Here is a 24,697-nt window from a genome sequence, read left to right on the forward strand (position 1 = left end):
CTGGGCACGGCTGCTGATTCCCTGGGCTGTGGTGGGAAGCAGGAGCCCTCCCCAGTCCCTGTCTCTGGATGAATTTAAGATGCTGTGAAGTGCGAGGTTTGGGGGTGGGAGATGCTGTCTAAAACTTGTTTGGAGGCCTGGCTGGATAAATCCCCGTGGAATTCAATTTAACTGAGCTGACACCAGTATGAATCACAGCAGCATTCCCAGCTCTTGGACACTTCCTACCAACTGCCTGCAGGGCTCTTGCTTTTTCAAGGGGAGACTAAAAGCATCTCAAAACTATTAAAGTCCTAAAATAATAGTGGAGGGTTTGGTTTTTGTTTTTTTTTTTTTAATTTCACTGAGGAAAAAACAACATCTGCTATAAAAATCTGCTGGCCAGGGGCAGCGGGAGCGGATCCCACTTCTCAGGGTTTGGCTGGTGGAGGCTGGAAGTGCCTCAGCCCCGTGATCCCAGCATATCCCAAAGCCATGCCTCATCCGTCTGCAGGATTAGGGGGACACAGAGAGGCTGGAGAAGTCGGGATAAAAGAAAGGACAGAGGGAATTTGATGGAAAGAGGAAGGAAATGAAAGAAAGGCTTCCAGGAAAGGGAAGGAGACAACGCTGTATTTATAAATACTGGGTTGAAGTGAAGGCTCTGGGACACAGTCAGGCTGCTGCACAATGAAATCCATGAGGTAGCTGTCTGTTCCCGGGATTTAACTGAAGAGTGACATCTCTTCAGAGGCAGGAAAGTGGTCAGGACTAAGCATGAAACATGTAAGATGGCAAAATTCAAAAGGATAAACATTATTTGATACCTTATTTATAGGGCACCACAGGGGAAAGGTAAAGGTTTCAGAAAAGAAAGAAGCACTTTAATTTTATCTGGAGATTTTCCAACAATAAAATCTAATCCATCATTCTCCGTGTGTGACTGCTCTTAATGAAAATTTAGAGGCTGTGAGTGAAATTTAGAATTCCCAGGGGATGCTATTAGGAAGATGTCTAGCAGCTATGCAAAACCTGTTAGATCAGAGCCCTGCCAGAGGCTGGCCAGGGCTGCAGTGTGAAAAGGACACCTCGGAATTCGGGGAGCCGAGGCCCCGCCAGCCTCTCCCGGTGGGATTCCTCAGATGGACGCTCATCCCAGGGCTCTCCCCGGCATCAGGGACACCAAAATCCAGCCACAGCAGCTGTGTTGATCCCAAAAGAGAGGGAGCTGGGCCACTTGTGTTTGTTTTTCACCCAAAGCACCTCATGGTGCTGAGAGTTGTGGATTTCTCTCGTGCGCTCCCCAGGTTTTTTAACTGATCCCAGTTAAGAGCTCTCAAAAGAAGCAGAGGGGAAACTTATTTAATCAGAGAATCCTGGAGTGGTTTGGGGGTGGAAGGGAATTTTAAAGCTCATCCCTTTCCAAAGAAGGGAGAGAAAACTTATTTAATCAGAGAATCCTGGAGTGGTTAGGGGTGGAAGGGAATTTTGAAGCTCATCCCTTTCCAATCCCAACACCCTCCACAATCCCAGGCTGCTCCAAGCCCCATCCAGCCTGGCCTTGGACATCTCCAGGATCCAGGGACAGCCACAGCTTCTCTGGGAATTTGTGCCAGGGCCTGCCCACCCTCCCAGCCAGGAATTCCTGCCCAATATCCCACCTAAACCTACCCAAGGTTGCTGCAAGGCACACCCAGCCTGGCTTTGCACTCCTCAGCCCATCCTGGAGCTGCCCAGGGCCACAAAGTGCCTCTCATCCCCGCTCATTTCCAATCCTCTGTGCTTTATTTTTAATTAAAGCAGATCACCAGACTGTTTCCAATAGTTTTTAATGGTCCAAAAAGGGGCTTTGGTTATAAAGACAATAATGTTCAATTATTGAAGGGCCTGCATGTACATCCTGAATCAGTTTAATACCAAAGTCACTGCCAATTATTCAACTGATTCAAAATGAGGCTCCATCAGAAAACGTTAAATCACAGGATAGATCTGTCCTGGGCAAGGCTTTAGTAATCAAAATTCTCTCAAAGCAGAAAAAGCTTTTTTTAAAAGCAGTGGGGGGGGAAAAGGTTACAGTTTAAGCCAGACATTAAATAGTAATGCCAGATGTTAAACAGTTGACTGAAATTATTGGCAGCTATCAGATGCAAGGTACTACTGGGTGCAGAGCTCTGCCACCAAGTTTGCAATCTGGGCAAGGGGCTTAAATATTCCTGTCATTTTCTGCCTATGGAGGCAATTTGGATTACAGGATAATAACCTCCTAATTCTCAGCAGATGAGCATCAGCCTCCTGCAACATCAAAAACCAAGCCCAGGTTTAATGTGGACCCTTCAGTGAGAGTTGGTTTTAAACTCTGTAATTCTGCTGGATTTGTGGAATTAAGCACAAAGCGCTGCTGGGACCCCTGTGCCTGCAGACAGCAGAAAGCACCTTGAGAATTCCTAAAATGCAGAACAAAACACCCCAAAAAAAGGGTTTACAGATTTTCATGTCAATCTTTCTAACCCAAAATTTACTTTATTTCAGTTTTTCCATGAATTTCTGTGCTGGAGAACTCCAGTAGGCCAGGATCACTTGGAGCAGGTACTGCCTGCCCATGTGGGGTCTCAGTTCCTTGGGTGGCTCTGCCTTTCCCCCTCTCCTTCCCCTCCCACATCCCCCATTGTCCAGCAGGATTTGGGGGCCTGCACTGGCACTGATTTATTGTGCAGCACGTGGGGTGTGGGATCCTTCAGGACTCCAGGCAGGTGTCCTGCACCAAGCCCTGCTGTGGCATCAGCCACTGCTGCCATCCATGGGAGGGGAAATGGGATCTGGCACTGCCAGCTCGGGGCAGGATGTGGGGAGTGCCCCGTGCCCAGGAGGAGCAGTCAGGGATCTTCTCCCAGCAGGACACTGAGCACCTCCTGCCCTGCAGGATGGCATCTGCTCTCTCTCTCCATGCTCAGCTTGGGCTACGTCAGAAATCACTTCTGTAGTGACAGGACAAGGGGGAAACTGAAAGAGAGGTGGTTGAGGTGGGATATTGGGAAGGAATTCCTCCCTGGGAGGGTGGGAAGGGACTGGGATGGAATTCCCAGAGAAGCTGTGGCTGCCCCTGGATCCCTGGCAGCGTCCAAGGCCAGACTGGACAGGATTTGGGATAGTGGAAGCTGTAGGGGGTACAATGGGATGGTTTTTAAGGCCCTTTCCAACCCAAACCCTTCAGTGATTCCGAATTTCTATGAATGGAGCTCTCCACAGTCACGAGCACAGCCCCAGCCCATCCCACTCACTGCACCCTGTAGGAAATTGTCCCCAGTGCCTGGGCTGAGGCTGAAGTGACAAAACTCAGCTGCTCGGGCGAGCCAAACCCCACATTTGCTTTAATTTGGAATCATTTTCTCCCTCTTTTTCTCCCTCCTTCCTTGCTGGAGAGCCGAGAGCGTGGACAGCACGGCTGGGTTTGTTCCTGCCTCGGCAGCAGCGGGAACATCCCAGCTCCAAGGCTGGAGGATGGGCGAGGAAAGGGTCAGGACACATCCCCTGACTGTGAGCTGAAGAAAAATGCTGGCAGAGCAAAGCTTGCCACAGGAAGAAAAGGCTGTCCTGGCTGTTCATATTCCTCCACATGGGGTGAGTAAAACTGTCGGTCAGCCTGAAGCGTCTGATGCACAGAGGGGAATAAAAACTCATTAAAGGGCCAAAAGGAAACCCTATTAAAATATCAGATATAAACCGGAGGAGACTTGATCACCCAAGTGCTGGAGGAGTGTCAGGGCTTGAATGAATCCGACGTTTTTTTCCCCTGAAAGCAGAGGAAATGCGTTTTGTGGAAAGCCAGGTGGGATGAGGGGCAGGTAGGGTGTCAAAGAGCACTGATAATATTTCAGGGCCTCGCTCGGAGCCGGGAATACGAAGGGGATTTATCCGGTTTTCGGCGGGGAGGAGAGTGCTGGCAGATTTTTGAAGGAATTCCAACGAGGTTCAGACTCATCTGGTTCTTAAATCGAGAGCTCTTGGCCGCCGTGCCGAGGCAGGAGCATCTCCTCTCCTCACTGCCGGGACACAGCCTGGCTCGGGAACCAGCGCCGGCGGCTCCGCCTGATTCTCCTGCCCTGGCCTGGCTCCTGTCCTGCTGGAAAGCCAAAAAAAAAAAAAAAAAGAGCATTTCATGTGTTCTGAACTACCCAGAGAACCGTCCTTCTCACAGCATCTCATTTCTGCTTTATGTGGTCTTGAGAGAGGGAAGAAATTACAGGAGGAAAGAGCAGAACAAAACGTTTTCTTTCAAGCGCTGACATCTGTGTTGGTCCTGTCAGTGCTGGAAGGGATGGAGCCTGGTGTGCAATGGATTTGTGCCTCAGGGCTGATGGACTTTTAAACCCAACTGAACTGGGGCTCTGTCAGGCTTTCACCCCTTCCTACACACCAGGAAAACCACGTGAGGGGGAAAAAAACAGGATTTATCCCTCACCCAGAGCAGCTCTTGCCTGGTCAGCCACCCAGAGTCCTCTTTTTGGGGTTTTTCTCTTGTGTGGACCTCTGGTATCTCACAGGTGTGAAGGCTTTTCTGTGGTTTGGGAATGTTTGTCCCATTTCTTTGTGGATTTGAAGTTTTTTGGTTGTGATTAAACTCAGAGAAGGCATCAATGAAGGGTTTCTCACAAATCTGTTAAATGTGGTACCTCTGGGATTTGGAGCTGCTGTCCAGTTGGTTGAACTTGGCACCAGAATTCAGGAATGACATTGGGATGAGGTTGTGAGGGGAACATCACTGGGCCATCACCCCAGAAATTTCGTTCCCTCACAAAATCAGGGCTCAGGTAACAGCTTGTTTCTAACTGAGGTGGAGCAGAGCCCTGCTGCAGGCCCTGAGCTTCAGCCACGTTCCTCGCTCTGCTCCCATTTCCCTCCCGCACAGTGAGGCACGTTCTTGTCCCAAGCCCTCCTCCTGAATCCAGGATTTTTTTGGACACCTGGGCTGGTTTCCTCCCATCTCAGCAACACCAGGGTACAAACAGGGCCCGTTGTTCCCTCACAGACACATTAGAATCACCTAAATCCTGTTTCCCCCTGAAACCTGAGCTGGTCCCACACAGCAAAGCGCTGAGGGGCTCCCCAAAGGTGAAAAGGGGGGACATGCCCTCACAACCCCATGGAAAGAGCTTGAAAATCCCACAGCTCTTTCCCAAAAGCTCAGTTCTAAGAATCTCGTTTCCATTTCCAGCTCTGAACATCATTTTTGGGGCCAAAAGAGGCGTGGCAGGAGTCAGCTGGGGTGGGCCCAGCTGCTGGATTAGCACCTGCCCAGGTGGGATTGGAGGTTTCGATCCTCAGAGCCTTTTCCAGTCCAGTGATCTATCCCAAACCTTTCACCAGGTACAAACTGTGCAGCAGAATGAAGTAGCAGTGAATGTAAATGGGACGTGGGAAGGGTTTTTTGAACAGATGTTTTAATGGTCTGTTTGCTGTTGTGGTCAGAGAGAAATTCCCTTTGACTTCAGGAGCTGGAGGGTAGAATCCCACTGCTCTGGCCCTCAGCTGCTCATTCCCAGGGAGCTGAAGTCTCCAGGTGATGTCCCAACAGCTGCAGAGTCTCCTGGAAGCAGGGATGTGGGAACCACCTGTCAAACACATCAATCTGTTTGCATTTCTAGCTGTGTTTTGAGCTGTTTCTGGCACAGATTCCAGAGAGGCTCTGGCTGTCCCTGGATCCCTGGCAGTGTCCAAGGCCAGGCTGGACAGGGCTTGGAGCAACCTGGGACAGTGCAAGGTGCTGGGATTGGAACTGGATGAGCTTTAAGGTCCCTTCCAGGATGCTCTGATTCCATGATGTCAGTCCCAGACTTCGAGCTTGGCTGGGTCTGGGCACAAAACCCACCAGGGCAGAGCAGACCGAGCTCAGGCGATGTGAAATTCAATATTTTACACCCACACCACTAAAAATAAGCCGCCGCCGCCAACTCTTCATCTGGAAAGAGGAACCACCGATGTCACTGTGTCTTGGACAAGGCACAGCACTCAAGTCCTGACCATATTTAGCCATAAGATCATCTCCCAGGACTTCACAAAAATCATGGAATCACAGGATGGTTTGGGTTGGAAGGGACCTTAAAACTCATCCAGTCCCAACCCCCTGCCACGGGCAGAGAATCAGGAATTTCTGCATGAGAGCAGAGTTTTAGAGAAAAGTCTTCTGGCCAAGGGCCAGCTCTGCTGTTGTTATTTCTCCCTGCTATCTCCATACTTCATTTCATCCCCCAAATGGCCCTGTTGAGTTACTCAAGGTTGCTAAAACCGTGTAGTGCTAAGGAGGCAGCAAGAGGGAGGAAATTATGTCTCTAGAAAATGCCCCACAGAGCTGAAATCAGGCCACCTCTTTAGGTGTCAGGTTTAGATTTTGTCATTGTAAGCAGAGAAACTTGAAACATTTTGCCCAAATGTGTTGAAAGCCACGAAGACATTAAAGATTATTCATGGAATAAATATTCATTTGCAGGAAGAGGGGTTTTTGGTTTTTTGTTTTAATGCATGAATATTTCAGGCAGGGTGTGCAGTTGCTTGAAGGAAAAGGTGATCGTATTCTGAGTGCTGTTTAAGTGGTTCCTAATATTAAGGATAAGAATTAAAGGTATCAGGGAACTTCATTTTTAACATGTAACCATGGAATAGAATTCCAGAATGGTTTGGGTTGGAAGGGACTTTAAAGACCATCCAGTTTCAACCCCCTGCCATGGGGTTGCTTAAGTTAAAATCCTTCCTAGATTTTCTTTAACTGATTCCTATTAGTGAAAAACTCCCTCAGAATCTGTCCTCAAACTTTCCCTCCCAGGTGCTGTAACACCATCACTCTGCTGAACAACTTTAACCACAAACACATTGCGCTTGTAGCCCTGAACACCAGAAAAATATCTTTATTTTATTCACAGGTCCCGGCGGCTTTTCCCCCTTCAAAAACTCGATTCTCTGTGCCAGCAGCACATCAAGACATCGCAGCTCTCCCTGGTTCAGAATTCCTTTTTTTTTTTTTTTGAGGTCGAGTCTTGGCTGAGCCTGTGTGGAGCTCTGGTACCATCTAGTGTTACTGGGGGAAGCCTCAGCTGCTGGATGCGGCTTTTCCTCGCTGATGTCGCGACAGAAGGTGGCGATTGGGGTGAGCATCTCCTCCTCCAGCAGCTGAGGCACGGGGTGGGCAGGTCCAGCAGAGCTGAGAGGGGAACAACTCAGAATCACAGAATCAGGGAGTAAATATCCCGAGCTGGAAGGGACCCCACGGGGATCATCCGGTCCCGCACAGAACCACCCCCAAAAAATCACATTTCCCTGGCGAGGAACCTGCAATGGGGCTCCTCTCTCCTGTGCTGGGTGCTCCTGCTGTAACTGGAGTAAGGGCCTGGATTATTGTGATTATCATGGATGATTGTGATTATCTGAATTATTGTGATTATCTGAATTATTGTGATTATCATGGAATTCTGGGATGGTTGGGGTTGGGAGGCACCTTCAAGACTGTCTCGTGAATTATGGTGATTATCACAGAGTTCTTGTGATTATTATGGAATTCTGGGATGGTTGGGGTTTGGAATTACCTTTCAAGACCATCCCATTAATTATTGTGATTATCATGGAATTATTGTGATTATCGTGGAATTATTGTGATTATCATGGAATTCTGGAATGGTTTGGGGTTTGGAGGCACCTTCAAGACCGTCTAGTGAATTATTGTGATTATCACGGAATTATTGTGATTATCATGGAATTCTGGAATGGTTTGGGGTTTGGAGGCACCTTCAAGACCGTCTAGTGAATTATTGTGATTATCTGAATTATTGTGATTATCATGGAATTCTGGAATGGTTGGGGTTTGGAATTACCTTCAAGACCATCTCGTGAATTATTGTGATTATCACAGAATTATTGTGATTATCATGGAATTCTGGAATGGTTTGGGGGCACCTTCAAGACGGTCTAATCCCAATCCCTTGAACAGACCAAATTCCCTCAGCTGCTCCTCCTTCGGATACTCTCCCACAGTTCAGTATTTTACATTTTGGTGACCAAAACTGCTCAAAATATTCGAGGTGGGGCCAACCCCAGTGCAGAGTGTGGTGTGGGGGGGGTCTTCACTAATGAAAAATGTAACTAATTAGCTCTAAGAACGAATCAGGTCCTGGCAGAATGGGTGTGGGGGAGTCTTGGTAATTAGCTGACTAATTTGTCTTAATGTGGCAGCTAATTGTGAAACAAATTAATTAGTCACTGGTAGAAAGGGTGTGGGGGTCTAAGTAACTGCAGGAGAAATGGGTGTTAATGTTTTTTGTAACGACTACATTTGAAAGAACCAATAAAGGTCTGGAGGAATGGTGTGGGGGTTGAAGAACCTCAAACCGAGCAGATTCGTTGGTTAAGTAGAATCAGGGAAAAACATGCAGCTTTCATAGATCTGTGAGTAAGAACTTCATCCAGGTTCGGTTTAAATCGAATCTTAATGGTCATGCAAGGCGTGATGGGGGAGGACACATGTTAAATGGGGAATATGTAGTATTTGAGAGCGTACCTCCCTACTGCCTCGGCCAAGGGGTAAAAGAGGAGGGAAATGCGGATAAAAGGAGGCTGTGCCTTCAAAAAAAAAAACTCCCCAGAGACCCCACAGAGGTATGGCTCTGTCAGAGAGACCCCACAGAGGTATGGCTCTGTCGCCGTGGTCCGAATAAAGCTGATTTTTGCAGGACTCCTCTGTCTCTCGGTGGACGCTGGCCTGTCCCAGCGGCACTTCCCGCGGGGTGTGCGGTGTGAAAAACGCCAATCCCTTGTTTCAAAAAAAAAAAAAAAAATTATAAAAGTTTAATAAAAAGAAAATGGTTATAAAAATAATAATGCATGTATAGTAATAAAGGTTAGACAATTAGAGTTAGGACAGTTAATGAGACAATAACAGCAAAGAGTTACAGCCCGGGCTGGGTACCTCTTTCTGGACAAAAATGAGCCAGGAAAAAGGACACCGTTAAAAGAGAATTTACCCCTTAAGAGGGGTAACCTGTTGCATATACAAAACACTAAATAATTATGCATATATTTTATTTAAAACAAGAAATTCGTCTGGTACTTGTCAAAAAGTTTCTGTTAATCCCCAGGCGCCTTCGAGTCTAAGTCAGGCTTGAAGAAGTTCGTTTCTGTTGATAGGGAAAGCCATAAATTCCTCTCCTCTGGAAAATTCAGGGGTTTCTGTAATTGCTATCTCTGTACGAAGAATTTCTTGATTATCTTCTCTCACACACATAGTTTCTATTTCAACTACTAAACCTTAATTTTAATTACAAAACTACGTTGACTCTATTATTAAAATGTTAATAGAGCATAACTTTCCAACATTACACACACATAATACTCATTTGTAACATTTGCGAAAAGCCAATCATAAAACACGCATTTTTCACAGCAGGGACCAGCACGACGGAGACACCGGAGGCACCGCCCGCAGGACGCTGCGCGGGTGCCGATTTTGCGGAGATTAAAGCGTTGGTTTAACCCTTTTTTTTTTTTTTTAACTGAAAGGGTTTTATTTTTTTTTTTTATTATTATTTTTATTTTACCGAAAGTGTTTTTATTTATTTAGCCCCCAGCCCGTGCCCTCACCGAAGATGGCGGCGCCGCGCTGAGGGCGGAAGCGGCGCGCGCGGCCCGGCCCGGAAGCGCTCGCGGCCTTCAAAGAGTGGCGGGCGGCGGGAAGCGGGAAAACAAACGCCGTGAATCCCGGGAAAACGCCGGGAAAACGCCGGGAATCCCGGGGAGAGCGGCACGGCTGGAAGGGCTGAGCGGGCAGCGCGAGCTGCTCCACTGGAGGTTGGTCGCGGGGTGCGTTTGCGGCCGTTGGGAGGAGGCGGTTGGGGCTGTGGGGGCGAGGGGCGGGTGAGGCGTTGGGGGTGTCGGAGGGAGGGGAAAGGAGCGGGGCATGAAAGGAAGGGACGTTAAAAACCATCCCTGCCGTGGGCAAGTTCTGCTTCAGTTAAAATCCTTCCTAGGTTTGCTTTAACTGATTCTTGGTAGTGAAAAAAATTCCCCCGGGATCAGCGCTGAGATTTTCCCTCCCCGGTGCTGTAACACCCTCCCCACTTGGTGTTGTGGGGAGGGCTGAGATGGAGGATGCTGGGGTTTGGGAAGGGGCTTAGGTGGGGAATACTGGAATTTGGGAATGGGGTGAGGTGGGGAATATTGGAATTTGGGAAGGGGGTGAGGTGGGAGATGTTGGGGTTTGGGAATGGGGTGAGGTGGAGGATGTTTGGGAAGGGGGTGAGATGGGGGATGTTGGAGTTTGGGAAGGGGGTGAGATGGGGAATATTGGAATTTGGGAATGGGTTGAGATGGGGGATGTTTGGGAAGGAGTTGAGATGGGGAGTGTTGGAATTTGGGAATGGGGTGAGGTGGGGGATGTTGGGGTTTGGGAAGGGGGTTAGATGGGGAATATTGGAATTTGGGAATGGGGTGAGGTGGGGGATGTTTGGGAAGGAGTTGAGATGGGGAGTGTTGGAATTTGGGAATGGGGTGAGGTGGGGGATGTTGGGGTTTAGGAAGGAGATTTTGGAGTTTGGGGAAAGGGAGAGGGAGTAGGGTTGTTGTTGTTGTTGTGCTGTTTCTGATGTGGCAGGTTTAAGGGACAGCTGAGCTGTTGTTAACAGGAGTTGTTGTCGTGGAATTCTGGAAGGGTTTGGGACGGGAGGAACTTTAAAGCTCATCCTGTCAGCAGAATTTGGGAAGGATAAAAAAACCCCTCCAGCACTACATAGTGATAGAGAGCCAGGCTTTACTTTGTTCTGGCCAGGATGTGCCACAGAAAATACTCCCTATACAGATGGCTTTTTACTGGATACCTTGCAGATTCATACAAGCAAAACCCAAAGCAATTCCCTTTCATTGGTCCCTAATTTAATGTTGCATCATTTCCAGCAATCCAGTCCCACCATTTGCCATGGGCAGGGTCACCTTCCATTAGATCAGGATGCTCCAAGGCACATCCAGCCTGGCCCTGGACACTTCCAGGGATCCAGGAGCAGCCACAGCTTCTCTGGGAACCTGTCCCAGAGCCTCCCCACCCTCCCAGGAAAGGATTTATCCCAAAATCCCCTCTAACCCTTCCCTGTCGCTGGGAACTCATTCCCCTTGTCCTCATTCCACAGCCAGTCCCACCAAACCCACCAGAAGAACAGCTCATCTCATAATTTAAAGTTTTTTTCTTCTTTTTCCCTCTCCTTATTTTCAGGGTTCTCTGAGCTCTGGATGGAAGCTCCAGTGGGTTTTGAGGTGCTGAGTGCACTGAGGATGAAGCATCTCTGTCTCTAGTGTAATTTACCCAGCAGAGAAGAAGAATTTGGGTCTCAGAGGAGTCTTTTTCTTCCCTTGTTGAAGAAAACACCTTAAAAGTACAAATGGACAGTCAGTGTTACCCTGGTGGCTGCCAGATGGTTCCAATTTGGAAGTTGGTGGCCATGTGGCCATCAGAAAAGGAGAAGGAGGGGAACATAATCCTGATCAGCGATGATGATGATGATGATGAAGTGCAATGCCCAGATGATGATGATGGAGGGGGAAGCACCCAAGGGAGTTCTGTCCTGTTTGTAGAGCCACAGGGTAAGAGCTGTTCCCTCGCTGCTGCTGGAGTTCCCTGCAAGATTTGGGGAATAAACTGAATTAATTCTCTGTTATGCTTGAAATCTGTCCTTATGCTGCACAAGTGAATAAAGCCAGGAGGAAATCCCCAATTTGTTGGGATATCACTACTCCAAAGGATGCTGCTGTGTAGTTTTCAAATACTTCAAATTTGGCTCAGACTGGGCCTTTTCAATGTCAGCTGGGTCCTTTTCGATTTGCTCTGATAGTTCATGGAAGTTTTGTGTGCCATTCTGTGAGATCCCCCCCAAAAAAATGTGCTTTAAAGTGTTCAAAAAGTAAATGTCAGTAATTTCTAAGGACTTTGTAGCTGCCTTCACACTGATTTGCACCTCGTGCTCTCTTTCCTGCAGAGAAGTCTCCCCTGGAAGAGAAGAAATCAGAAGAACTGGTGGATGAGGAGGGGGATTTAGTGGTCACCTACTGTAAACAAGCCAATGTGATGCCCCACGCCAGACACGACTGCACCACGCACCCCTTTGAGTATGTCCAGGGCTGGGCAATCCCCTTTGGGCTCCCATTTTCCACATTTACCTTTGTAACAGCTGCAGGCAGCAGCAGAGCTGGGTAAGGGTGTGATTTTTCCTCATTAACCTTCTGGTTTTCAACCTTGCAGGAGGAGAGAGAGTGATACTTGCTTCCCCCTGGGGAAAAATGCAGATATTTGTGACCAGTGCTACTGCTACATCTGTGACAAACTGGCTGCTGAGGTAAGGGCAGGGCACAGCTTGCAGGAGACAAAACTGTGGCTCAAATGAGAGCTTTAGCCAAGCCCTGCCTTAGGCTCAGATTTTTGGCAGCAGCTCTGCTCAGGTGACTGTGCCTAAATTTAGCACTCTGGCTCAGGAGTTCTTTAGGTCAGATCTAATATCAAATTAGTTATTTATTGAATAGACAGGAGGGAGCAGAGAAAGGGCTTTTAGCAGTTATTTATTGCACAGGATAAAACAAAGGTTACATAAAGCAGTGCACAATAACAAGGTACCTGTATTAAAGCTGGCAAAGAAACAGGATAGATGAGGAGTCAGCAATTCTACCCTCCCAGGAAAGAGTTTGGGGCTCTAAGAGAATAATACAGGAAATTTGATTAACAGTTCCTCGTAACTACTTAAATGTTGTTCTGTTGGGGTTTATTTCTAGTCCAGGCAGCTGTTGGAGTAAACACACATTTATTTATATGTCCTGTTTGCTTTGGGCACACAGTGCATTTCATAAAATCAGATTGCTAAATCAGACATTTTTTAAATGAATTAGAGAAATGTCAGCTTTCTAGACTGTCCCCACTGGAGTTAGGAGTGGAGGGGATTGTGTGAGGGTGGTTTATTTGCTTGGACCTTTTGTGAATTTCAGAAGACTTTGAGCTGTGGGCAAAGTTGTGGTGAACCTGCAAAGACAGGGCTCTGTTCCCAATTTCCAGTGGGGAGCCCTGAGGGTCTCTGAAGGGCTCAGCAGTGACAGGTAATCAGTGAGAGGCTCTTTTGAAATGGTTGCCATCATATCAAATTATTGCTTGTCTATTTTAAAATATTTACTCAGGTGCAAGGAGGATAAAAGGAATTACAACCCCTCACTCAATGCTGAGGGGAAACACAAAAATCCATCAACCTCTCCCTTTTTTTTTGTATTTTCTGACACAGTGTCAGCTCTGGACAACCCCTTCCCTGTGCCACTGCAATGCCCACAACAAAAGCAACTTCTGGAAGGCACAGAGGAACTTTGCCCTGGCTGGGATCCTGGCCACCTTCAACCTGGAGCTGCTGGAGCTGGACACAGAGCTGCGGCGTGGGGGTGGGTGCTCTGTCCCCAGGGACCTGGGGCTGCTCAGGCCCTGTCCTGGGTGCTCTGTCCCCTCAGGGACCTGGGGCTGCTCAGGCCCTGTCCTGGGTAAGACCTGGGGCTGCTCAGGCCCTGTCCTGGGTGTTCTGTCCCCAAAGATCTGGGGCTGCTCAGGCCCTGTCCTGGGTGTTCTGTCCCCAGGGACCTGGGGTGTCCTGTCCTGGGGAACAGCTTGGCTGCTCCACTCCAATCCTTGGGGAGTTTTTAAGGAGTAAATTGCTGTGCCTGCTTGCTTTCTCCATGCTTGGACCAGGGATGGGTTTGCAGGTGCAGATTCCTGCCTTTCTCCATCTGGGAGAATCATAGAATGGTTTGGGGTCATCTCATTCCAGCCCCTTTCCTTGGGCAGGGACACCTCCCACTCTCCCAGGGTGCTCCAAGCCCCATCCATCCCGGCCTTGGACACTTCCAGGGCAGCCACAACTTCTCTGGGCACCCTGTGCCAGGGCCTGCCCACCCTCCCAGGGTACAATTCCTTCCCAATATCCCACCTGAATTTTCTCTCTTCCAGCAACAAAGTTTTCCTGACCAATAAAACTGGATGCAAACAATTTCCTAAATAATTGCACATGGGCAACTTTTTTTTTCCTAAATAATTTCACATGGGGAACTTTCTCTTTTGATTTTTGAAAAAAACATGCAAAACTCTTTGTGCTTTTTTTTTTTTTTTTTTTTTTTTTGTCTTGTCTCTCAGGAGATCTCCTAGAAAAATTCATCAGGGATCTTTCTGTAGCCTATAACAAATACCTGACAGGAGAAAGGGTGTGGCCCCCAGGACATGAATGCTGCTGCAAGCCAAAATTGCCCCCAGGGCAGTGCAATGTCTGCAGCTCACAGAACTTCGAGGTGGTGTACAAGTAAGTGACAACAGATTTGGGTTTGTCCGGGCAACTTTGATTTATTTTATGATTTATAATCAGAATTGTGGCACCTGAGACAGCAAAAATAGAGTGGAGAGAACTTGTATGGTCAGCAAGATAAAATTGCATTTGGCTGTAGTTTAAAATCCCTCCTAAATGTGTCTTTAAATCTCCTGAGCTGTGCAGGACACCTGATGATCTCTGATTATTATAACCTGGGAAAGTGGGAACCTAAGGCCGGGGCTTTGGGGTGGCTTTAGGTGGGATATTGGGAAGGAATCCTTCCCTGGCACAGATTCCCAGAGGAGCTGTGGCTGCCCCTGGATCCCTGGCAGTGCCCAAGGCCAGGTTGGATGGGGCTTGGAGCAGCCTGGGACAGTGGAAGGTGTTGGGGTTGGAATTTAGGGTTCCTTCCAACCCAAACCATTCTGGGATTCTGGGATTTTTTACTAATTTCTTTCTTAGAATGAGTTTCACCTTTTCACTGGTATAATAAACCTTCAAAATACCCAAAGTACTGGTTGTGCCAGCACCTCCTCAGGGTGCTGGAGATCCTCTGAAAGATCCTGATTGCTCTCAAGCTCTGGGATGGCCACAATTACTACTTGATTAGGAAGTCCGTTGTTGCAGACCCTTGATCTTACAAGCCACTTGACTTTCTCAGGTATTCTGATGTTTTCGAGCTCGTAACAAGATTTTTAAATCGGGCAGAACAAGAAAGCCCCAAAGCTGCTGCTGTCATGCTGCTGGGAGCAGCTAAACAGATTGCCCTGCACAAAGACCCTGCTCTGTAAGTACCTGACCCACGGAGAGAGGGGGATCTTCCTTCTTTCCTCCAGGGGAGGGGAATTAGTGAGAGAATCCCGGGTTTTTTTTTTTATTAGGGGTGAGGAACGAGTAAAAATCCCGGCCTGGGCTGCAGCAAGAGGAAGATGAACACACAGAGGGAGAAGTGGGATCTGAGGGGAAAGGAGAGGTTGGATGTGAGAGGGAAAAGTTAAGCAGGAATGAGAGTTTGAGATGACTTTTTAAAATCCCCGCTAAGGGAAAGCCAGATTTAATATTAAACAACCAAGTTGGTTGGCAAGATTTGTTCCACTGCTTACAGGAGAGCTTAGGCACAACAAAGGAAAACAAGCAACAACAAAACCGAGCATAATCCAGGCATTCAGAAAAGGAAACGAACCGAGAACCACCGAGGGCAGCGTGGGACAAAGGGAACAGCAAAGATTAAAAGGAGCTCGGCCTTAAAAGCTTAACAGCACTCCCACTTAACAGTACTTTAAATTATACCTTAAGCTTAACAATTCAACAAAGAAACGGACTTAACACCTAACTTAAGCTTAGCTTAAAACTTAACCTTAACGATTTAAGGGGAGTAACACTTTAACAGCATTTAACCTAACTTAGAACTTGGAAGTTACACTTAGCAACTCAGCAAAACACTTTACAACAGCACAAGGGGCTTTGTGAAACCTGAACATTTTGGGGTTTAAATGCAGGGGTTTTGGTAAAAGAGAAGGGAATGGTGTATGGATTGGTTGGAAACAGCAGCTCCCCTGCAGTTCCTGCTGAGGAATGATCCAGGTTTGCAAGGAGCAGGCTGCATTTGTTATCTGGGAATTTTGCACTGTGCTTTGCACTTCAGCACTTGTTTCAGTCTTTGCAGGAATTTTTTTTCAGCATGCCAGCTTCCAAGATTTTTCTTTAAAAAGTGTTTTATTCAACAGTTGAGTACAGAGAAGGGGAAAAGGCAGGAAAGGGAGCCAGGCATTAATTAGTGCTGGTTTTTTCCAGGCTTAGGAGCTGTCAGAACCTTGGCCACACTGCTTCCCTAAGGATTGCTGTCCCATTTCTGTTCCAGAGGTTGGTTTCCTTGCTGGCTGCAGACTTTCTGCTTGGCTTTAAAATGCATTTCAGGTGACAGATCCTCTGTTCAGAGGCACGTGGGAGGCGAGGGCAGGTTGTGGGTGTTACACCAAGGAGTAAACGGTGGCTGGGAGAGGTGACAGCAGCAGCCTGGCAGGATTCCCCTGGGGTGGAGCATGGAAAAGCTCCCCAGAGGTGGAGAATGAGGACACCCAGCTCCCTTGGCTTAATTCACTTCCCATTTTAGCTCTGTCCTTCACCTTTCCCCCCAAATTCACCTGCCACAGAAGGTTGATGAGTGAAGAATTCAATTCTTTCCAACCCAGTTCTATATTCTCACCTTCTCTGGAACTAATGACAGGTACAACCTAAATCCTTCAGCAGTTCTTATTTTAAATTGCTATTCTTGATTTTTTTTTTAATTTCTTACTTGGAACAAAAAAGGGAAGAGTTTGTCTTTACCTCCCTGCCAACATTTTAAAGAGTAAAGTCTTCTTTTTTTATCTCCACTTATCAATTAATACAGAAATGGTTCCAGTAGCAGGGAAGGTGCAGGAGCTCAGGCCCAGCACAGTTTGAAGTGTTTGCTGTACACATTCCTTGGAGATCTTTGTTTTAAAGCTTAAACCCCACAGAACCTTGGTTTTAAAAATAACAGCACAATAATAATTTCATGACTCACTACAAAACTTAAACCAAAAATTCAAATACAGATCCAAACAAACAAACAAAAAACCTCCAAACTTGTGCAGTTTCCCATATGATTAAAAAAGACAACTCATTAGTAACTCGCCTCATTTTAAAATACCCTTTTTGAATTATTTTTCTTTTCAAATCACAGGATCACAACCCGACTTCAGAGGATGCTGGTGTTGTGTGACTTCCCAAAAATTCTGTATGAAAAGTTTGTTGACTTTTTCCAGTCCATCTCCCTTCCCTGCCACTGCTATGCCTTCTCAAACAGGTGAGTTCTTGGGCCTCTGAGTATGTTTGGATCCAGCTGCCTGTGGAATGTTCTTTCCCTGATAATAACAAAAATGGGAGCATTTTAGAGGAATATTTCAGTGTTTGCTGCTTTCCCTGTTTGTTGTTTGATGCCATGGCTGAGCTGTTCTCCCTAAATTTATTTCCTTTCCCCCAGAACTGAGCTCTAAACCCCAAAATGTTTTATTCATCAAACTTCATAATCCTTAAAGGAGCTAATTAGTGTGCAACAAAACACAGTTAAAAATTACTTTCTTTTTATCCTTCCAGCTTGAATGTTTTGCCCTGGGACCACATGTCACTGACCACAGTTTTAAAAGGCCAGAACATCACTGGGCAGAGGAGACAGAAAGGAAGGAAAATGTACCTGTGGGAAGCACTCCCTGTTGTGGAGGCTCGAGTGGAGAAACTGCTGGAGAAAAAAAAGTGAGATTGGTTTGACTTTTTTTCACTTTGACAACTCAATTCTTATATTTTGACTGCTCCAAACCTCTTTACTTTGGTGTAATGGGGAAACACAAAACAAACTTTTTTGTTTTTTTAATTATTTTTTTTTTTTTGCTTCTCAACAAGGCCAGGAGCTTTTTAAAGTTTCTCAAAGCCCTTTGAATGCCTCAGGACCAAAAAAAGATTGCTGGAGTGGCTCATTTCTGTCTCTCCATGAACTCTGCAGGTTTTACAGGTTGATTTTCAAAGCAATTCCTCTTCATCAAAGGCTGGCAAGTGGAAGGCAGCCAGGAGAGTCTGTTCTGGGTCTTCAGAGGGTTGTGCTCCAGAAAATCCAATATTCCAAAGAATCCAGTCCACTTAAAGAATTCACCTTTTATTTTGCCAGAGCTGAGATAATCTGGGAATAACCTCTAGGAATTTATTTCCAGCTGTATTTCTGTCCTGCTGTGCAATGTCTCTTGTGTGGGAAGCTCTCCTGGTTTGCTTCTTTCATTGTAGGAAATGTTTGCTCTGTGCAGAGTTTTGCACTTACTTCCCCTTCCTTCTCCTCTTCTGTTTTTCTCCCCAGGTATAAGGAAGTTGTTCGGTACCTGAGAGCTGTGAAGTGCAATGAAAACCAAAGGTAAATGGCTTTTCCCTTTCTTTTCCCTTCTTCTTTTTCCTCCCTTTCCTTTTCCCCTCTCTTTCCCCCTTTTCCCTTTCTTTTTCCTCCCTTTCCTTTCCCCTTTCTTTTTCCTCCCTTTCCTTTCCCCTTTCTTTTTCCTCCCTTTCCTTTTCCCCTCTCTTTTCCCCTTTTCCCTTTCTTTTTCCTCCCTTTCCTTTCCCCCTTCTTTTTCCTCCCTTTCCTTTCCCCCTTCTTTTTCCTCCCTTTCCTTTCCCCCTTCTTTTTCCTCCCTTTTCCCCTTCTTTTTCCTCCCTTTTCTTTTCCCCTTCTTTTTCCTCCCTTTCCTTATCCCCTCTCTTTCCTCCCCTCTGTAATGATCAAGCACAATCAGATCTCTCCACAAATCCTATAAAAACTCATCCTAATGAAACCCAAACCTTCATTTCCCCTTCCCAGGCTCCGAGACCTTCGGGATCTGATCCCATTCTACCTGTGCAAAACTGGGAATTTCCTGGATGCTGCCCATTCCCTGCTGTTCCCTGTGAACAGCCTGGCCTGCTGCTCTGCCTGCAGGATCACTCCCTGCCAGTTCAAGGTCTACCTCAAGATCTTCAGGACAGGCTGTGTTCCCTCTGGGAATGACATGCTGGAGACAGAGCCCTGGGTTACAGCTGGCAAGTGTCATTCCTTCCTTCCTTCCTTCACTGAGAATTTCATTCCAGCTCTTCACTGGCAGTCAAAGGAGTGACACCCTGAGCCCAGCTGAGAATTGGGTGAGGGTGGGGAGGCCCCTGCATCCCTGGAAGTGTCCCAGGCCAGGTTGGACAGGGCTTGGGACAGCCTGGGATAGTGGGAGGTGTTGGGTTGGAGCTGGGTGGGCTTTGAGGTTCTTTCCAAGCCAAACCATGAAAACAGCAGGCAGGCAGGATGACTTTGTACTGGAGCATGCATTTATTCACTTCACTTTGTTCAAAGCACTCATTTTGTCAGCTGAAAGCAAAGCAAGAGAAACTATTCCAAGAAAATCCAGAGGCCTTCATTGCCTCCCAGCACTGCCACTGCCAGTGGGGGACTTGGCTTTATGTCTCAGCCATGACCTTGAGGAGAAAACCTCCTGATGGGCAGTGTTTCATCCTCAGAATCATGAGCTCAGCCTCTGATAATTTGTCTTCATCTGTCCTGGGCTTTGTCACTTCTCAGGGTGTCATCTGCCACAAAAGATTTATTTGGGAATTGTTCCCTACTGGCAGAATCCTTGGAAGTGTGAGATCTCTCAGTGTGGTGTGATGTCCACAACAAACACTTCTCTGGGATCACCTGTCTCAGGCTGGATTGTGTGCAGACTTTGCAGCTTTCCAGAACTGTGGTTTCTAGCTGATATTTATCTATTCCACCAACAAACCTGTGTTAAACAGCTGTAAACACTTGCTGGCTCTGCAGAAAGAAGCCTGTAACCAAGTGAATATCCTGGTTGTGTTCCTGCTGTGGAGTTATTTGGGGTGTGTAGGATCTGGCTTTGATTCTTTTCATTTCCATCCCTGCAGGCTCTCCCCTGAGGAACACTGTGCTAATTAAGCAGGCACTCAAACTGCTCTACAGCAGCAAGGCACTCTACAGGAACGTGAGTGAGGCCAAAATTCCCTCTTCTCTCCTCTTCCCACTCCTTGAGAGGGCAAGGATTTACTCTGACCCCTTTTTTCTCTGAATAACTCACCCCTCTGCACAGATTTCACTTTGTAACACAAATGTTCTGTTGGTTTTTAGGCCAAATGTTGGAGTTCCTTCATCACAATTTTGGGGAGCAGTGATTTGCTGGAAAAGAGGGGGCACCTGCTTCCCTTAGCCCTGGGAGAGCCCCCCCTTGGCTTCCAAGAGGTACCAAACAGTGCTGGGAGAATCTCCTGGCTTGGGTTTGGACAAGATTCCACTGGATGTGGGAATTGGCTCCTTCTCCCAGATGCCAGAGTTAACTTCCAGTGCCTCATCCAGTGCTCCTGTGCCAGGGGTGGCTCTGCAGCATGTGGGGATTCAGGAATGTTAAAGGCAGCTGGAAATGGGTTCCTCCTGCTCCCAGCTCAGGCCTGGCACTGGTTCTGGATCTGTTCATGGTGAGATGGATCAGATCAGAAAGGGGGGAATGGCTTCCCACTGCCAGGGGCAGAGTCAGGTGGGAGATGGGGAAGGAATTCCTGGCTGGGAGGGTGGGCAGGCCCTGGCACAGATTCCCAGAGAAGCTGTGGCTGCCCCTGGATCCCTGGCAGTGCCCCAGGCCAGCTGGGACAGGGCTTGGAGCAGCCTGGGGCAGTGGGAGGTGCTTGGCACAAGGTGATTTTTCCATCTCAGCCCTACAAAAAAGAAGAGTTTTTTATAGAGTTTGGTTGGTGCTGCAGAGCCTCAACTTCCCTTGAGTGTGATGTGGAACAGGCACCATCCTCTGCAGAAATGCTGAAGGAGTCACTGCAAAGCACATGAAACCCCATTTCTGGCAGGTTTGGTGTTTGTTTGGGGAGGATCTGCCATGCTTGTCCCTCACTGTCCCCTTGCAGAACGTGCTGGCAGCCAGTGGCAACTTCCTGGAGGATCTCAAGTCTGGAGTTAATGTCTCTTTACCATCTGCTATTTTCTCTGGTCAGGTGAGTGATGACAACAAAAGAATTTATCCCCAGCACTGAAAAATGTTGGGTTATTAAAAGCTTTTAAGAGGGGCCTGGAAGATTTTTTGGGGGTGTTCAGCTTAAAGATTAGCAGATATCTGGAGCAGATATGCAGGAAGAGAACTGAGGGTCTCTTCTGCTCTACGTCTTCAGGCCAGGAGAAATCTGTATCCCTGTCCAAATGTATGGATTTATAAAGGAGGAGGGCTGGGAGTAATTGATGGTGTCTTAACTTCTCCCAGGGTTTGGCTCCAACAGGACCCAAAAACTCAGAATTGCCCAGAAGTTCTAAATTTCTTTTCAATTAAGGGTTTCAGGTATGTGGGACTTGTTTGAAGGTGGCAGGAAAAACATTGCATATTCAATGCAGTCATCTAAGGAGCTGCCTCATTATTTTTTACTTTCTTGGAGGAAATTTTAGTTTATTCTCCAAAGATGTGACTCCTGAGCTGGATTTTTTTCCCCTTTAATTCTCTGTTTCTGCTCCTGTGTGAGATTTCACTTTTATGTGAGCACTTTGAGAGCACCAGAAATAAAACCCCTGGTTTTAACTCTTGATAAGGTTCTTGTGGATTTGTTGTGTGCCCTCCAAGCTCTCTGGCTGAACTGGAATAACTCAGTGCTGGTTTGAGTGGATACATAAAGGGAAAGCAGCTGTTCAATCCATTTCTTTCCTTGTTGCTGTCTCTTGTGTAGCTGTACCACGAGGCTTCTCTCATCCTGGCAGTGCAAGCAGTGCAGCAGATGCTTTGTTGTGACCTTCCCCACTTGACTTCCTTCTTAGAGATAGTCCTGGCTTTTGGGGTGAGTCCTAGAAACTGATTCCTGCTCTAAGAGAAGAAAGCAAATAATGTTTAAAATCTCTGTGATGATGAAAACACCATCCTGGAAGTTTTAGCCATGTTTAATTTGACTTTGCTTTGATTTTTTTTTCTTTTTTTTATTATTATTATTTTAAGGAATGATTGGCACTGAAGTGAAATAATATTTTGTCTCTTCTTAGAAGAACTTCTGGGCTCTGAGGCTGTTGCTGGACCAGCTTTCCTGTGAGGAGCACATCCTGTGTGGCACTGCCAACCTGCTTTTGAGGGACCTGAGTCGTGAGGAAGCCACCATGCTGAGAGTGTGAGTGCAGCCCTGCTCCCAGAGCCTGGGAATGCAGCAGGGGGGATAACCTGGCCTGCAAATCTGGGGAATGCTCAGGTGGAGTGGAGTTCCTTCATCATGGTTCTGGGGAGCAGTTGCTGGAAAAGAAGGGGCCCCTGCTCCCCTTGGCTTCCAGCAGTGCTGGGAGAATCTCCTGCCTTGGGTTTGGATGAGATTCCATTGCCTGTGGGAATTGGCTCCTTCTCCCAGATGCCAGAGTGAACCTGCAGTGCCTCAATCCTTGTGGTTTTGTTGTCCAGGTGGCAGAACCTTGGTCCCCAGTACGTGGGGGAGTTCCTGTGCCTGTTCCTGACCTGCAGACACAAGAGGATGCAATCTGTGGGGCTCTTCAGCCTCAACGTGGTCATAGAGAACCTGCACCTGTGAGTGACTGGGGACTGCCCAGAGCCCCCTGAAATCCTGGCATTGTCCCACTGGGACTGCCCAGAGCCACCTGAAATCCTGGCATTGTCCCACTGGGACTGCCCTGGAACCACCTGAAATAAATCCTGGCATTGTCCCACTGGGACTGCCCTGGAACCACCTGAAATAAATCCTGGCATTGTCCCACTGGGACTGCCCAGAGCCACCTGAAATCCTGGGATTGTCCCACTGGGACTGCCCCAGAGCCCCCTGAAATAAATGCTGGCATTGTCCCACTGGGACTGCCCTGGAACCACCTGCAAATCCTGGGATTGTCCCACTGGGATTGCCCCAGAGCCACCTGAAGTAAATCCTGGGATTGTCCCACTGGGATTGCCCCAGAGCCACCTGAAGTAAATCCTGGGATTGTCCCACTGGGACTGCCCTGGAACCACCTGAAATTCTGGCATTGTCCCACTGGGACTGCCCCAGCCCCCTGAAATAAATCCTGGCATTGTCCCACTGGGACTGCCCTGGAACCACCTGAAATAAATCCTGGCATTGTCCCACTGGGACTGCCCTGGAACCACCTGAAATAAATCCTGGCATTGTCCCACTGGGACTGCCCTGGAACCACCTGAAATAAATCCTGGCATTGTCCCACTGGGACTGCCCCAGAGCCCCCTGAAATAAATGCTGGGATTGTCCCACTGGGATTGCCCCAGAGCCACCTGAAGTAAATCCTGGCATTGTCCCACTGGGACTGCCCCAGAGCCACCTGAAATAAATCCTGGCATTGTCCCACTGGGATTGCCCCAGAGCCACCTGAAGTAAATCCTGGGATTGTCCCACTGGGACTGCCCTGGAACCACCTGAAATTCTGGCATTGTCCCACTGGGGCTGCCCCAGGGCCCCCTGAAATAAATCCTGGGATTGTCCCACTGGGGCTGCCCCAGGGCCCCCTGAAATAAATCCTGGCATTGTCCCACTGGGACTGCCCTGGAACCACCTGAAATAAATCCTGGCATTGTCCCACTGGGACTGCCCTGGAACCACCTGCAAATCCTGGGGTTCCCCCAATCATTCTCCCATAAATCTGGAATCCCCTTGGCTTGGAGCTGTGAGTGTTGGATTTTTGTAGGTGTTTGAGTCAAGCAAAGGCAGGGGTGGCTGCACCTGTGGCCAGCTGGGAGGGAATGAGTGGGAATTTCTCTCTCTTTCAGATGTCCCTGGGCAAAGCAGCTCTGCACCTTTTTCCACGAGTCAGTGAGTATCCCAATATTTGCAGGATTTAGCAGCAATGCAGATCAATCACACCCCTTACCAATTAAATATTGAAATGGTTTTTGTATTAAGAAACCATTCCTGAAGGGGATTAATTTTGCTTTGTCTCTTCCCAGGGGTTGGGGCAGCTCCCCTTTGGCACCACAGTTCACCAGGAAGTTTCCAAGTTCGTCAGTGCTTTTGAGAAGCTCTAATTGGGACCAAATCCTCAGGAATGTTTTCCAGTTGGTTTTTCATCCAAGCAATCTCTTCCTGGAGAGTTGCTTGGGTTTGGTTTGGTTTGGTTGTCACCTCCAGGAAGAGTCAGCTAACAACTGGGACTGGCTCTGGAGTGAGAATAGAACATTTGGGGAGTTTCTTGCAGTTCCACATATTCAGGAATTGTTGGAAGAGGCAGCAGCTCGGAGTTGTTTTCAGAAGCTGACAAAAGCAGGGAAACACAGATGGAGCAGGAAGCAGCAAAGAATTTTTCCTCCTGTTGGAAGAGGCAACTGCTGAGAGGGAAAAGCTTAAACCAGGAAAACAGGGAGCTGAAAACTCCCTCTGCAGCAGTTTGGGGTCAAGTGCAGTTTGCACAGCTCTGATTTTGGGTTTCATTCTAAACCAAGAGGCTGGAAGATAAAACTGAGCTTTATTTTCTTCAGACAACCCCAGTGTGGGGCAGTGGGGAGCTGATTTGATTTGGAAATAATCCAGCTTTCAGGCTGGGCTGTTATTTTCTGCTGAAAATAAGGTTTATTTCCCAAATCCTAATTCTGGGGGGAATTTGGAGTTCACTCTGTGCTGGGCAGGGGAAAGAGCTCTGGAGCCTGGGCTGGGCTCTGCCCCTTTGGGATCTCTCTGTGCTGCTTGGGCAGGCAGGAAAACAAACCTCAACGTGTGCCCAAGGGCACTTTGCACATTTCCAGGGGTTTGGGGCCTTCTGCAGCTCTTGATAGCCCAAATTTCCTACAAAAAAAAATGCACCTGGATGGAAATTTGACACCTTGTTCATTAAAACTGCCTGAGTTCCATTGTTA

At 47.6% G+C, this 24,697-nt stretch overlaps 2 protein-coding genes across 3 annotated transcripts; one reads left to right on the plus strand and one right to left on the minus strand.

Annotated features, from left to right (window-relative positions):
• Positions 1-5,903: 5,903 nt before the first annotated feature.
• LOC128815576 (uncharacterized) lies at positions 5,904-10,876 on the minus strand. Its single transcript, XM_053992393.1, has 5 exons — positions 10,826-10,876; positions 9,601-9,854; positions 8,522-8,773; positions 6,954-7,171; positions 5,904-5,935 (listed from the first exon to the last, which is right to left on the minus strand). Exons 1-5 carry the CDS (start codon positions 10,874-10,876, stop codon positions 5,904-5,906), a joined length of 807 nt encoding a protein of 268 aa, XP_053848368.1.
• LOC128815143 (uncharacterized) lies at positions 9,722-24,697 on the plus strand. 2 transcript variants are annotated; one of them, XM_053991557.1, is made up of 20 exons: positions 9,722-9,807; positions 11,222-11,589; positions 11,982-12,111; positions 12,245-12,338; positions 13,266-13,416; positions 14,159-14,321; positions 14,989-15,114; positions 16,122-16,190; positions 17,035-17,157; positions 17,448-17,603; positions 18,196-18,249; positions 18,688-18,905; positions 19,776-19,852; positions 19,996-20,106; positions 20,778-20,864; positions 21,582-21,689; positions 21,889-22,010; positions 22,292-22,414; positions 23,618-23,660; positions 23,795-24,697. In XM_053991557.1, exons 2-20 carry the CDS (start codon positions 11,388-11,390, stop codon positions 23,870-23,872), a joined length of 2,235 nt encoding a protein of 744 aa, XP_053847532.1. In that variant the 5' UTR covers positions 9,722-9,807; positions 11,222-11,387; the 3' UTR covers positions 23,873-24,697. The 2 variants fall into 2 exon arrangements, with proteins under 2 accessions (XP_053847532.1, XP_053847533.1); XM_053991558.1 differs by lacking the exon at positions 9,722-9,807 and adding an exon at positions 9,912-9,986.

Source organism: Vidua macroura, chromosome 16, assembly GCF_024509145.1.
Source record: "Vidua macroura isolate BioBank_ID:100142 chromosome 16, ASM2450914v1, whole genome shotgun sequence".
Taxonomy (NCBI): domain Eukaryota; kingdom Metazoa; phylum Chordata; class Aves; order Passeriformes; family Viduidae; genus Vidua; species Vidua macroura.